Source organism: Schistocerca gregaria, chromosome X (genome assembly GCF_023897955.1).
Source record: "Schistocerca gregaria isolate iqSchGreg1 chromosome X, iqSchGreg1.2, whole genome shotgun sequence".
NCBI lineage: Eukaryota > Metazoa > Arthropoda > Insecta > Orthoptera > Acrididae > Schistocerca > Schistocerca gregaria.
In genome coordinates, this window is record NC_064931.1 from 20,094,594 (window position 1) to 20,109,528 (window position 14,935).

Consider the following 14,935-nt stretch of genomic DNA (forward strand, 5'->3'; position numbering starts at 1 on the left):
CACTCCTAAATAAACCTTGCCAGAAAAATCTCTTGTGGACTCTATCGTAGATCTTAATAAATCCTAAATGTCTGGCCACAGGTGTGTCATGGAATTTCTTTAGAACATCTGACCGCATGTATTTAGGAATCACCAGTAACAACCTCTTTTCAAACGCATCAAAGTTTTTCTTGAAAAGTAATCATTAACCACATTAAATTGTCCTATCACATCCTCTGACTGGGGTAAGACAAGCATTATTTGAGATATATTGGCTTCCTTCTGCTCAGCAGAGAGATCCTGGAGTGCAGCAAGACAGTCACCATCTTCATCAAAGTCTTGATGGTTGTGCACAGGGTTTCTTGAGAGACAGTTGACATCTTGGTGTTTCCTTCCACTTTTGTACACTATGGTAATGTCATACTCTTGAAGACGTAGGGCCCACCTATCGAGTCGTCGTGTTGGATACTTAAGACCTGTCAGCCAACAAAGTGAGTAATGGTCTGTAACAACTTTGAATGGCCTTCCATACAGATACTGTCAAAATTTGCACATGGCCCAGATCACAGCAATACATTCTCTTTCTGTAGTTGAGTAGTTGCTCTCAGCTTTTGTAAGTGTCCTAGGTGCATAGTTTATAACCTTCTCTTTTCCATCCGAAATTTGCACCAGAAAAGCACCGATCCCATATCCATTCACATCTGTATGTAGTTCTGTAGGTGCTCTCGCATCATACAGGTCAGGTACTCCTTTTTGTAGCACATCAAAGGAATCTTGTTGAGCACCACCCCAGATAAATTTAGCTTTTAACAACTCCTGGAGTGGCCTGGCTTTGATACAAAAGTCTTTGATAAAACAACGGCAATAAGAACATAATCCAAGGAAGCTTCTTAATTTCTAATACTTTTAGGAATAGGAAATTCTATTATAGATCTCACCTTTTCTTCTGGGTCTGGCTGCACACTTTCGTTTGACACAAGGTGTCCAACCCCGCCCCTCCCCCCCCCCCCCCCTCCCCCCCCGCACCACCACCACCACCACCACCACCGCTCTCCAAAGAGACACTTTCTTGGATTAAGTTTCAGTCTGCCTTGTTGAAGACACTTAAGAACGGCCCTCAATCTTTTGATATGTTCATCAAAAGTTTCTGTGAACACTATAATTTCATCTAAATAACAAAGACACATCGTTCACTTCAGGGGACATAGAAGATTACCCATCATCCGTTCAAAAGTTGCTGGTGCATTACACAAACCAAACGGCATTATCTTAAACCCATACAGGCCCTCAGGGGTGATAAATGCAGTTTTCTCACGATCAGCGTCATCTACTTCGATTTGCCAATATCCCGAGTATATGTCCATGGTTGAAAAAAACGTAGCCCCTTCCAGACAATCTAGTGTATCGTCAATTCATGGTAGATTGTAAACGTCCTTTCTAGTTATCTTATTAAGCTTCTTGTAATCAACACAAAAGCGCCAACTGCAATCCTTCTTGCTGACGAGAACCACTGGTGACAACCATGGACTCTGCAAAGGCTGAATGATGTCATTTTTCATCATTTTCTCTACTTCGTCGCGAATTATTCAACATTCCATTGTTGACACACCCTATGCTCTTTGGCTTATTGTTTGATGGTCCTCAATGCTAATCCAGTGATTCACCATCGATTAGTCTAATTTGCTCTTCACCTGTGGATTGAAGCACTCAGAGAACTCTTGAAGAATGGTAAGTAGCTTCTTCTGCTGTTCCTTAGTGAGATATGGTGATAGTCGAGCAAGAAGATCTTGTCTCGTAGGGGTAGCGCTAATTGCACCCACAGACGTTGCATGGGAGATTTCTATGATGCTCAGCTGTTCTTCAATTAATGGCTCAGCATTTGCTATGCACATGCATCTTGGAAGGAGCTGCAGTTCTTGGTGACAGTTAACTACCCACAATCCACCGAATCCATTCTTAAACGAGATGACAGCGGATGGGATGACCAAGTTATTCTTCAGTGGTATGCTTCTCTTACATTACACTACAAGGTCCATGGGTTGATGCATGGCATGACACATGACAGTTACCTTTATAGTGCAGGAGTGATCGCTTCATCCAACACACAGTCTCCACACACTTGGATGCACATCTTCCTGTCCACAGTATCTCATCTCGTCTAGCATAATCTTTGAGTGACCACAATCTATAATTGCTTGAGAAGCTTTCAAAAAGTCCCATCCGAGAATGACATCATTACAACACACTCGTAAGATGATGAATTCTAAGAGCTGTTTGTGGCCACTTATACCCACATGAATGGTACATCTTCCTGTAAGTTTTACATATTTCCCATTAGCCATCTTCAGCAGAGATCTTTTGTTGTCGACTAATATGGTTTTCTGCAACTGGTTGACAGTACTTCTCCAAAATGACTGAATATGATACTCCAGAGTGCACAAGAGCTTAGGCTGGTTGGCCATCCATGAGGATATTAACACAGTTTCCTATCATTTTTGTAGTGATCGACTTCGGAGGATTTTTCTCTTCGGCGGCCTCACCTCCAAGGAAGGTTTCACTCTTTAGTTTTCCAGTTTGCGGCGGCTAGGTGATTGGCTGGAGCTTCTAAACAGTGTGTTGGGGAGCATCTTCTCCTGCAGCTAGCTTGCAGTGATGGTGACCTATGTCATCCTGCACCCACATCTTCTTGTTCTGGTGCCCATACAGGTTCCTCATGCGGCATTGTAGGAATGTAACTCTTCCTGGGTCTCGACTCACCGTTTTAAAGGGAAATGAAGGACAAGAGATTGAGTTCAATGTCTGTTCCACTTTCTCCCTTATGACCTCTTGAAGCATCTCAGTTTTTTGCTTGCTGTGATATCCAGGTGCCTTCTGAACTTCCTCTCTCACCATTTGCTGAAGAACACTTGTGAAATCAGTTCCTTCATCCGTCACAGACATTGATACGACATTTGGAAGCCGTTCAAACTTCTAGCGTGTAATTCTTTTTTGATGCATTGTTTCGATATACTGGCACCATTTTATGAAGTCGTCTGCTGTCGAAACCTCCTTCAGGAGTAGGGCTTGTTACATGTCCTCAGCAACACCCTTCATGAGACGTGCAACCTTATGTTCCTCCTTCATTCTAGGATCCACTATTTTACAGAGCTCCAAGATGTCTTGAATGTAGGATGCTGTAGTTTCTCCTGGACGCTGTGCCCTGCACTTTAATTTATCTTCATCCTTGCACTTCTGTCATTGTGTGTTGCCAAAATACTTACGCAGTTGTGCCTGGAATACTTCCCAGCTTGTGAGCTTCTCCTTTTTGTTCTCATACCATTGCTTGGCAGTGCCCTCGAAGTAGAAAAATACATTAGCCAAACACACGGTGTCATCCCATTTGTTAAAATTGGCTATACACTCATATATCTTCAGCCATTTGTTTGGATCTTGGTCAGTTGCTGTCATCGAACGTCCTTTTCTTCTTTTGTCTCCGATAGATTGTGATCTGTTGAATATGGCTCGAACTCCAGTTTCTCGCCACGCAAATGGCGATTCTGTTGTGGCCTAATGGGAGCCACTGTGTTGTCGATAATGTGCGTTATCACAAGTTCCAATACCTGGCACCTCCACCGGAATAATGTTGTGTAGAAGTAGGTGTAATTAGATGAATGACGAACACTAACTTCACTTAACGAAGGTTTATTCAGCACTTGCACATACAAGAGCGTGGAGCAAACTGCCTCTGGCCAGAACACATACAGTATGTATACAGTTACAGAACATTCCAGTACAATGATTCGTGACATTTGTAGATTCTTCTAGAATGTACTCAAACTGAATATAGAAATTGAAATTGTACAGTGCAGGTGAGCTTTGAAGTCATGGCGCTCCATGCAACAGTTAAGTATTATAACCCCTACACCACGGTGCTACTCAGCTTCTGCCATGACAATATCGAGGTATAAAACAAAACAATATGAAAGGGAATGAGCACATAGGCATGGTAGTAGGGAAAGTGAATGGTTGACCTCAGTTTATTGGAAGAATTTTAGGAAAATGTGGCTCATCTGTAAAGGAGACTGCATTATAGAATATTAGTGATACCCATTCTTGAGTACTGCTACAGTGTTCAGGAACCCCACCAGGTCAGATTAAAGGAGGACATCGAAGCCATTCAGAGGCGGGCTGCCAGATTTCTTACCGGTAGATTCGAACAGCACATGAATATTTTGGATATTGTTTGTGAACTCAAATGAGAATCCACAGCTGGCATTTGAAGTTGACTGCAGAACAATTGTACTGCCATCAATCTACATTTTGTGTAAGGACCATGAAGATAAGAGAAATTGGGGCTTGTACAGAGGCATATAGACAGCAGTTTTGTCCTCACTCTATTTGTAAGTGGAGTAGGGAAGGAAATAACTAGTAGTGGTTCAAGATACCCTTTTCCATGTACCATACAGTTCCTTGTAAAGTCTCCATGTAGATGTAGAAGTAAAGAATAGACTCATTGTTTCTGCTTATCATCGCTGTGCTCCAAACAGAGGTATATCATATCATTAGTGATTAACCATTTGTAGAAAGAATGATACCGTGACCTTGTACAAGACAGGAACTATAGTTTCTACCAAGCAAACCAGCATAGTAGTAAAGATACTGGACTCTCACTCAGGAAGATGAAGGTTAAAATCCTTGTCTGCCTACCTATATTTAGGCTTTTTGTGGTTCCCCTAAATGGTTTAAGACGGATACCAGAGTGGTTCTTTTGAAGGAACATGGTCAAAACCTCATCCTTCCCTAATCCAAGCATGGGCTCCATCTCTAGTAATCTTATTGTTGATGGGACATAAAATCCAGATCTACTTTCTTTTTAATTGTATCTTTTTTGTTGCGTGCCATTAACCTATCGACAGCAGTGAGTTGTTCCGTTAGTGGTTCTATTATGAGCGGATATTGTAGCACTGTGTGGTGAACTTAGTATAGAGAATCCTCAGCCGCATGCAAGCAAAAGGAGCATCTTGAGTATCACACTGTACAATTGCTATGTCATTGTGAGGGATGCCTTCACATATAATTTACAATCCCTACAGTTTTGATACAGGGAACTGCATTCAAATGTACAAAGAATTCTACAAAAAAATATCCATCCAACCTTAGAAAGGTGACAGATGCCATATTTGGTGAGGATAATGGTTGCCCTCATGTTGAATTTGTTCAAAATGCAAATATGCTACTGTTGTGTGCGGGAATCACAGACTTGCCTATTGTATTTTCTAAGCATATTCACTGGATGTATCGAGCGAGGTGGCGCAGTGGTTAGCACACTGGACTCGCATTCGGGAGGACGATGGTTCAATCCCGTCTCCGGCTGTCCTGATTTAGGTTTTCCGTGATTTCCCTAAATCGTTTCAGGCAAATGCCGGGATGGTTCCTTTGAAAGGGCACGGCCAATTTCCTTCCCAATCCTTCCCTACACCGAGCTTGCGCTCCGTCTCTAATGACCTCATTGTCAACGGGACGTTAAACACTAACCACCACCACCACCACCACCACCACCACCACCACCACCACTGGATGTCAAACTGAGCCAGCAGTGAGTAGTAATAATTTGAGACACCAATTGACACAGTTTTCATTTAAAACAAATCAGTTTTCTGTAGTCCCATGCCTGCATATTATCTGTCTAAACATATTTTGCGCATTTCACCATTATGATGTAAGTTTCCCCTTAGGACTAATAAGGGAGCACTTGTTTGTGTTGTAGTGTTAGGAAATGTGAATATCTTGTTCTTTATATGATGTATGTCTGTAGGCATATTAATTTTTTGTATTTATCCTTCTTTTCAGAGGATTTTGTCATAGCTGTTTCAAAATGTTTAGCTGTAGAAAATATGCAAATGAAACTTCTCTTAAACTGTTGTGAAACAGCAGTTAAACTGTTGTCTGTAGTATATGCATACCACTCAAGTATTCCTATTTTTTATCGTCATGAGTTAAAATAAAGATGTTTAACATTGCAGGTTGGGTTTTCATTGTGCCCCCATCACGTCAGCCATTACTTGGGAATGGATGTTCATGACACACCTCTTATTGCTCGTAGTATAAGATTAGAACCGAGAATGACAGTGACTGTGGAACCAGGTGAGTTGTTTCAACTGTTCTTCATAGGTAATCAATAGGATATCAAAAAATAACAGCACAGTATATTATAGAATGCCTGATGTTGCATGTATTTAAATGATACAGGTCACTGTACTTAGAAAATCCAATAATTTCTGTATTCGGCAACAAATAACAACATAATAAATAAATCCAAAGCATCCAACTAGAGCCAACAGACAGTCGTTTTATTCAACATTAGACCGTGGTTTCGATGGATGTCAACCTGTCTTCTTCAGAAATATATGTAACTAAAATTTCACATTGGGAAAACAACAAATCGTGAAATGATCAGACATTTGTCCAATGAAAATATGCTCTCAACACACATCATTTTATATATTATTAAATATGCTAACCCCCACGATCTGGGCTTTTTGAGTAAGAATTGTTGACATTGAGACATAAAGCCAACAAAATAAAATGTCACATCTTGTTATGAGGCGCACGCCAACTCTGAGTTTACTTAAGTCACTGAGCAGCTCCTAACATTACCTGTCATTTTATTTGATTGGCTTTATTTCTGAAGTTTAACTATTCTTTCTCGACAAGCCCTTTTCATAGGGGGCAGCATATTTAGTAATGTATACAGTGACATGCAGTGACCTCATATTTTCACTGGCCAAAGTCAGATTGCTTCATTATTTGGTATTTTTTTCCAATGCGAATTTCTGTAGAAGACAAGTTTACATTTGTCAAAACGATGGTCAAAGATGGAATAAAACCACCTTTTGTTGCAACTTGTTGGCTACTTTGGATTTATTTACTGATTACTAACCATTGTGGAAGTGCAGCTATACTGAAAATACAAAAAATATTAAATAACAATTTTTTAAAATACATAAATTAAAGATTGCAGTTGTTTGAACAGGTCTACTTGTTTTGTGTGTCACTTATGTTTCTGTAGCTTAAATTATACATTGATGTACGAAAACATTATGACCGTCTGCTTAATAGCTTGTTTGTTCACCTGTGGAGTGATATACATCACTGATTCTGCATTTAAGGGGTGACAGTTTGTTTGTAGGTTTGTGGAGGTATGTGGCATTAGGTAGCTACACACAGGTCATGTGATTCGTATAAATAATGGGCTGCTGATTTGCGCGAATGGTGATGGCGCCTGATAGTGACCCAGATGGGTTCCATAAGATTTACATCAGGCAAATTTGCTCACTGAGACATCAATGATGAGCTCACTGTAATGCTCCTAAAACCACTATAGCATGATTCTGGCTCTGAGACATCGACAGTCATATTGCTGAAAGAGGACATTGTTTTTGTGGAATACATCAAACCTGGTGGTTTACAGCTATCAGCGTGTCTTCAATTACTAACACAGTTTTTGTGCAAATGCAGGAGAATGTCCCCCATAGCATAATACAGCTCCCACCACCTGTGTCCATTGTGCGCGCAGGTTTCGAGCCTCCATTGACCTCAAAAATGGCATTCATGGAAATGACCATTGACCTAGTGTAACAAAAATCTGATTCACCCAAAGAGTTGATTGACAGTCAAATCCTGATGGCCCTGTGCCCACTGCAAACATAATTGACAGTGCCATTGGATCAACATGTGAACACCCTGGGGTGGTCTGCTGTGGAGGTCCACGTTCAATGATGTGTGATGAACAGTGCGCTCTGAAACACTTCTGCATGCACCAGCATTTTGCTGTTTCGGCAGAGATGCCACAGATCACCTTCTATCTTACTTTACAGAGCAGAAAAGCCTCTGAACCCCACATTCTGTGAAGAGTCATGGACGTCCAACTATTTAGCACCAATTGGTAATTTCACTGTCCTTGTATCTCTTTCCATAGATGCTCATGACAGTAGCATGTGAACATTGACCCAGTTTTACCATTTTTGAGGTGCATGTTCACAGGCTCTTTGTAATAATACTCTATCCTTTGTCAAAGTTACTTATCTCAATTGATTTTCCCATTTGCAGTCCATATTTTTGCTAGTGTGATCCCCCCATCTGTGTCTGCTCTGCATACATACTTTTGTTACTGTGTCACATAACCTCAAAGCCACCAGGCAGCACCCAACATCATGGTGGGCAGTGGTCCTAATGTTTTGGCTTATCAGTGTACTTATCATTGCTCTTGTACAACAAACTTTTAAAATGGCATTTTGAGCATCAGATTTTCGTGTAGTAAAGAAACATAGGTTATGATACCCCCAGTGTTTAGTTACCTTGAAATAAGAAAACTAGCACAATAGTCCTTGGAAGAACTAGGATTAACAAGCCAAATAAAGTAGTGTTATGTTTTCAGTCTCATTTAAAGTTGTAAATACATCATAGAGAAGACAAGCCTAGTGGTGCAAGATGTCAGGACCATAAAATAATCATGTTAAACAGCCCAGTATTCCTCATGAAAGACTCATATTTGCCAGATTTGATATACCATGGTTATGAAAATTTTTAGTAATATGATATTTCATGCTGCTGGCCATTACAGTTGCACCTAACGGGCAGATATCAAATATCAAAATTTTAATTATTGTGTGTTTGCAGTGTACGAGGCACAATACGTGACTAATTTGTAAGTGATCTGGGTTTACACAGAGCTACCACTTCTAGCTGCAAAACCAGCTGCAACATGGCTGGGCATCAAGTCAAACTGAGTTTGGATGACAGATATGGGTACATCACTCCGTGCTGCTAAACTCTGCACCAGAGTTCATCAGTTGTAGTGGCTGGTGATTGTCATCATGTCATACTTTCTGCAACCTGTGACTGGGTGCTTTCAATGTGGAGAGATCTGGAGAATGTTCTGGTCAGAGCAATTCACACACTCCGTATTGCTTTTGAAAGATGATGTCACGGATACCTGAAAATAAGCCACAGCCAACAGTCGTAACTCATCAAAAATGTAACGCATGCTATTCAAATTACCAGCTATGCAAACCAGAGGTGATAATGTTGTATACCCAATGGCATCCCATACCAGCATGCCCAGTTCTAGGCATGTATGATGATGGCGATGATGAATGCAATCTGGCAATGTCTGTTCATCTCAAAGTGTCCTCATTTGGATGTGTCCATTGTGATACTATACAGAGAGCCGGACTTGTCTGAAAAGATGACGAGGTGCCAGTCCTGTGCCCAGTGTGGTTATTTGGTGAACAACTGTCATAATTTGGAGCTACCAATACACTGAATTTTTTTCTGAGATCATTCACAGAAAATACCTGCATCTGATTTACTTATTTTAGGTTTTGAGCAGGTTTATTTTCATAAATTTTTTGTAAGTGAACAGTGGATTGTTGTAGTATTAGTAGTGCTAGTGTTAATTCATCCACAGATTACTTTTGTAAGAATATTGGTCATATCTTGGTATTACAGTTTGAGACCAACAATGAGTCATAACACTGAACTATGCATATGGTTGGAGAACATTCCAGAAATTGATAACTTTTTACTTCCAGTTTGCTTACAGCTCATTTTCCCAAGTAAAATTAAATTCAAAAGTTATCCTATGGTAGGGAAAACTTGATGCACTATGAATTGCAAGTGTATTTTTTTATTATTATTTGTCAAAAGATAAGACCGAATATGAACTGGAATTTAGCCCCATTGAAAGTGTAACTTGTTATATATATGCATAAATTCACTGTTACGCAAGAGGAGCTGAAAATTACTTTGTCTGTTATTAGAAACCAGAGGCTGTTACTCATTAATGTGTTAAGTGATGCATGTAGGGTGTCAGAAACGTGCTGAAAATAAGTATCAGATACTTCTTTCGCTCAAGAAATGATTGACATGCAGACAAGATCATGAATGGTGTGACAATGACAAAGAATCTGAACACTTAAGATATTTGGAAACCACAATCACCCCCTGATGAACAAGCCTGAAATGACATCTGAAAGCTGAAAGTAGCTCTGAGCTACTTTGTCACACTTGTGTTGTTCAGAAAATAGATAAAGCCAATGCTGGATCAAGGCAAATATGTTCATGGCTATGTCTGTTAATCATCAATAATTAAGACATGGTGAATAATGAAAAACTTAGGAAAATGATGGATGGACATTAATATAGTAATAACAACCTCTGGTGCAGAATGAGATTCATTTTATAAGCAACCCCTAGGCTGTGACCAATACTTTCTTTCAGAAGTGCTAGTCCAACTAGGTATGCAGAAGTTTCGAAAACAGGAGAGAATTACTGACAGAAATAATACCTTAAGGACAGGTTGTGAGCCATGCCTGGATAGCTCGTGTTGGAAAGAATATTTCGTGCGAGGCAAGTTTTTGATATAATTTTATATTGTTGTTTGGTATGAGTAATAGCTTAACTTTCTTGCTTATTTTGACATTCTTTTAAACTTTTTTGACACATTTTAGGTAATGTTACATTTTATTTGCCTGATTAAACAAACTGTCTTAAGAATTTCTAACGTTTTTCTTTTGCCTTTGGTTAACTGTGAGTTTAACAGCTTTAACCTTTATTTTCTTTATTGCATTGTTATTTTCTTTACATGCGATTAAAAACCTTGAGGGTTTCACACTTTTTGCTGTGTAATACTCAGTGAGATATCAGTTTTTGGCAAGCACTTTTTTGAGTTGTCACAACCTTGTCATTGTAGAGAGCAGCATTTCACTCATGTGTCATATTTGTGTTTGTCTGTAAGTATATGATCAGTGGATGGAAATGGCTACCATGCACACTCAGTGTATACCCTGTAGCCACATCCATCTGCCCATTCATCTGTGACAGCAGATATTGTGATTACAGGATGGACCTAGTTACAGATTGTCCCACATAACTGAAGCAAGGATCTCGGTTACATTTGCTGTGAACTCATACTTGGATTCTTCTGGTGAAAGGGAAAGAAAGTGTTGGAAATGTACGTAGCTTCAGGGCATCATTTTGGTTCTTGTTATACAGTATTGTCTCGGAAACGTGGTATCAACTTTTAGTTTCCAGCTGAGTGGAAGGCATCATCCAGAAACTTTGGCATTTTTCTGCCAACCAAGTTAATGACTTCATAAATCTGCACCAAAGGAAAAATATATATAGGATCCTCTCTGTGAGTCAGATGCACAACACATACTTGAATGTGTGTAAATGGCTTCCCACTGCCTTGACTAATGAATGAATTTCAAAATAGGATCACAGATTGCATGCAGAGTGAGAGTGTTGCAAATCCCACTGTTCCCTACCAAGGTGTTCCCAACAATGATGTGACTCATACACGGAATAATGAGACTTCCAGGAAATCAGCATGTGTTCCTGCTCCCAAAGAAAGCAAAAGAACTCATACAATACTATATACTTTGAATCTGATGTAAGCAGAGAGGAAAAGCAGTGACTTATTCAAAAAGCCGGTACGTACAGGGTGTTTCAAAAATGACCTGTATATTTGAAACGGCAATAAAAACTAAACAAGCAGCGATAGAAATACACAGTTTGTTGCAATATGCTTGGGACAACAGTACATTTTCAGGCGGACAAACTTTCGAAATTACAGTAGATACAATTTTCAACAACAGATGGCACTGCAAGTGATGTGAAAGACATAGAAGACAACGCAGTCTGTGGGTGCACCATTCTGTATGTCGTCTTTCTGCTGTAAGCGTGTGCTGTTCACAACGTGCAAGTGTGCTGTGGACAACATGGTTTATTCCTTAGAACAGAGGATTTTTCTGGTGTTGGAATTCCACCGCCTAGAACACAGTGTTGTTGCAACAAGACGAAGTTTTCAACAGAGGTTTAATGTAACCAAAGGACCGAAAAGCTATACAATAAAGGATCTGTTTGAAAAATTTCAACAGACTGGGAACGTGACGGATGAACGTGCTGGAAAGGTAGGCGACCACGTACGGCAACCACAAAGGGCAACGCGCAGCTAGTGCAGCAGGTGATCCAACAGCGGCCTCGGGTTTCCGTTCGCCATGTTGCAGCTGCGGTCCAAATGACGCCAACGTTCACGTATCGTCTCATGCGCCAGAGTTTACACCTCTATCCATACAAAATTCAAACGCGGCAGCTCCTCAGCGCCGCTACCATTGCTGCACGAGAGACATTCGCTAACGATGCACAGGATTGATGACGGCGATATGCATGTGGGCAGCATTTGGTTTACTGGCGAAGCTTATTTTTACCTGGAAGGCTTTGTCAATAAACAGAACTGGCACATATGGGGAACTGAAGAGCCCCATGTTGCAGTCCCATCATTCCTGCATCCTCAAAAAGTACTGATCTGGGCCGCCATTTCTTCCAAAGGAATCATAGGCCCATTTTTCAGATCCGAAACGATTACTGCATCACGCTATCTGGACATTCTTCGTGAATTTGTGGCGGTACAAACTGCCTTGGACGACACTGCGATGGTGCCCGGCCACATCGCACGGCCGACGTCTTTAATTTCCTGAATGAATATTTTGATGATCGTGTGATTGCTTTGGGCTATCCGAAACATACAGGAGGCGGCGTGGATTGGCCTCCCTATTCGCCAGACATGAACCCCTGTGACTTCTGTCTGTGGGGACACTTGAAAGACCAAGTGTACCGCCAGAATCCAGAAACAATTGAACAGCTGAAGCAGTACATCACATCTCCATGTGAAGCCATTCCGCCAGACACGTTGTAAAAGGTTTCGGGTAATTTCATTCAGAGACTACGCCATATTATTGCTACGCATGGTGGATATGTGGAAAATATCGTACTATAGAGTTTCCCAGACTGCAGCGCCATCTGTTGTTGAAAATTGTAACTACTGTAATTTCGAAAGTTTATCTGCCTGAAAATGTACTGTTGTCCCAAGCATATTGCAACAAACGGTGTATTTCTATCGCTGCTCATTTAGTTTGTATTGCCGTTTCAAATATACCGGTCATTTTTGAAACACCCTGTAGTAACAATTAATAGCTCTCTGTCTGTGCTGTATTCTACTGAAGAAAAAGACAAGACACCATTAGGTCACTTTTTATGATTCAAATATCGAGTTTTGAGGTCACCATCAGACCTAACATCTCATTACAGTGAAAAGCAGCTCGTCAAAAGGCTGAAAATTCAGTAACATAAAAAAGAAGTAAAACGTTGAATCTTTGCATCATGAATGAGCTTCACTTCACGGTATTTAGATATTGGTTCTGAGAGTGACATGTAATAAAGGGTAAAACCAGTATTTGAGATATACATAAGAAGTGACCAAGACAATGTCTTTCTTCATTATATTAAAAGTGGTGACTGTACCTTCAGACACCATGTCTTCAGTTGTGCAATATATTATTGATCTTCACTTAAAGTGCCAGTCCCTTCCATTGGTTCTGTTGCAGGTATTTATATCAAGAAGAACAACAAAATGATTGTTCCTGAATTCCGCGGTCTTGGAATTCGCATTGAGGATGATGTGCTCATTACAGAAGATGGCCCTGTTGTATTGACATCTAGCTGCCCCAAGCACACTGAAGACATTGAAAAGACGTGGCCTTGTGAATATGATTGTAACTGAATATTCCTTACTTTGAAATATAATGCCAAATGAAATCCATCAACTTATATGTAGTTAAAGCAAGTATCCTCATCAGACAAATAAATTGTAAATTGTGCTACAGCTGAAAAGAACACACACTATCAGAAAATGGAAAGAGGCTGGGATTTGCAATAGAATAGACTGCACACTACTGATGATCTGTTCTTTACTCTGTATGTTGAGATTTTGTTTCCTTAAACAAACAAAAAAAAAAAAAAAAAAAAAAAACACACACACACACACACACACCGAGAGAGAGAGAGAGAGAGAGAGAGAGAGAGAGAGAGCGCGTTGGGAGAGAGAGGGAGTACTGGGTCGGGGGGGGGGGGGGGGGGAGTACTGGGAAGAAGAGGGGTGGGGATCTGAACAATAGTAATGCATATAAGAAAAACAGTGATAACAAGTGACAAAAGAAAAGAAACTGAAGGGTGTTTATTGTGTGGTAAGATGTAAGTAACAGATGAAAGTACCAGCAGACATTTTCGTTTTGGAGACAGAAGTCATGGAGATTTGCATGAGGATGGAGTATGTTTCACAAATGGGGTGAACCAGAACTCCAACGAAAAACTTTCAGAGCTGGTTTTATGAACCAAGATAAGAAAAAAAAGGTCCAGTTAACATGGGATTTTAAGTGCATACTAAGTGTTATGAATACTTGTTCATCTTTGCTACTGTGAAACTCATCTTTTTCTACTAAACAAATGCTCATATCTCATAAGGTATGCATTTGAAGCCCATGTTTTCTGGACATTTTTTCTTGTTTTGGTCGATAGCACCACCTCTGAAAGTTTGTTGGTGAAGTTCTGGCATAGCAATGTGGAACTAGCAATAAAGAAAAATAGACCATTCATACCCTGTGACATCTTGGATCTTGGTGCAGTTTTTACCACTACTTCATATTTTACTTGTAGGGGCTGACTGATTCCAGTAAATAATGTTTTTGTACCTACGACTAAATGCAAAATTAGTGAATTTATCAGGTGTCATGGTTTCAGATAGTGTGTTTTGATGGTAGTTATTTTGCTAGAGCCTTGTAACAGCAGACCCATGATATATGATAAAACATTAAAAGAAATTATTTTTCTTTTAAAATTGAATGTTATTTTTCCATCCAAAAATTGGATTATGTGTTGTGTGACATTGTTTGGTTGTGAAAAATGCCCTTTCAGATAACTTTGAAGCAACAGTTTTGTTTTTAAATTTTACCCTTTTGGCTTAAAGAGGGACTCCAGGATCACACTTGCATCACTGGCATTGTGCATCTAATATGCTAAAACACTATCTAAAGCTTCAGGTTGCCATTGTGGGAACCAATTTGTGTCTGCAAAGTAC

At 40.1% G+C, this 14,935-nt stretch overlaps 1 protein-coding gene across 1 annotated transcript in view; it reads left to right on the plus strand.

Annotated features, from left to right (window-relative positions):
- The window catches only part of LOC126298631 (xaa-Pro aminopeptidase 3-like), a 183,141-nt gene extending 169,520 nt beyond the window's left edge, over positions 1 to 13,621 (plus strand). Inside the window, exons 6-7 of the mRNA XM_049990039.1 lie at positions 5,982 to 6,102; positions 13,407 to 13,621. Coding sequence (XP_049845996.1) covers positions 5,982 to 6,102; positions 13,407 to 13,582 — 297 coding nt within the window. The 3' untranslated portion in view covers positions 13,583 to 13,621. The remainder of the gene's footprint in view (positions 1 to 5,981; positions 6,103 to 13,406) is intronic.
- The last annotated feature ends 1,314 nt before the right edge of the window (positions 13,622 to 14,935 follow it).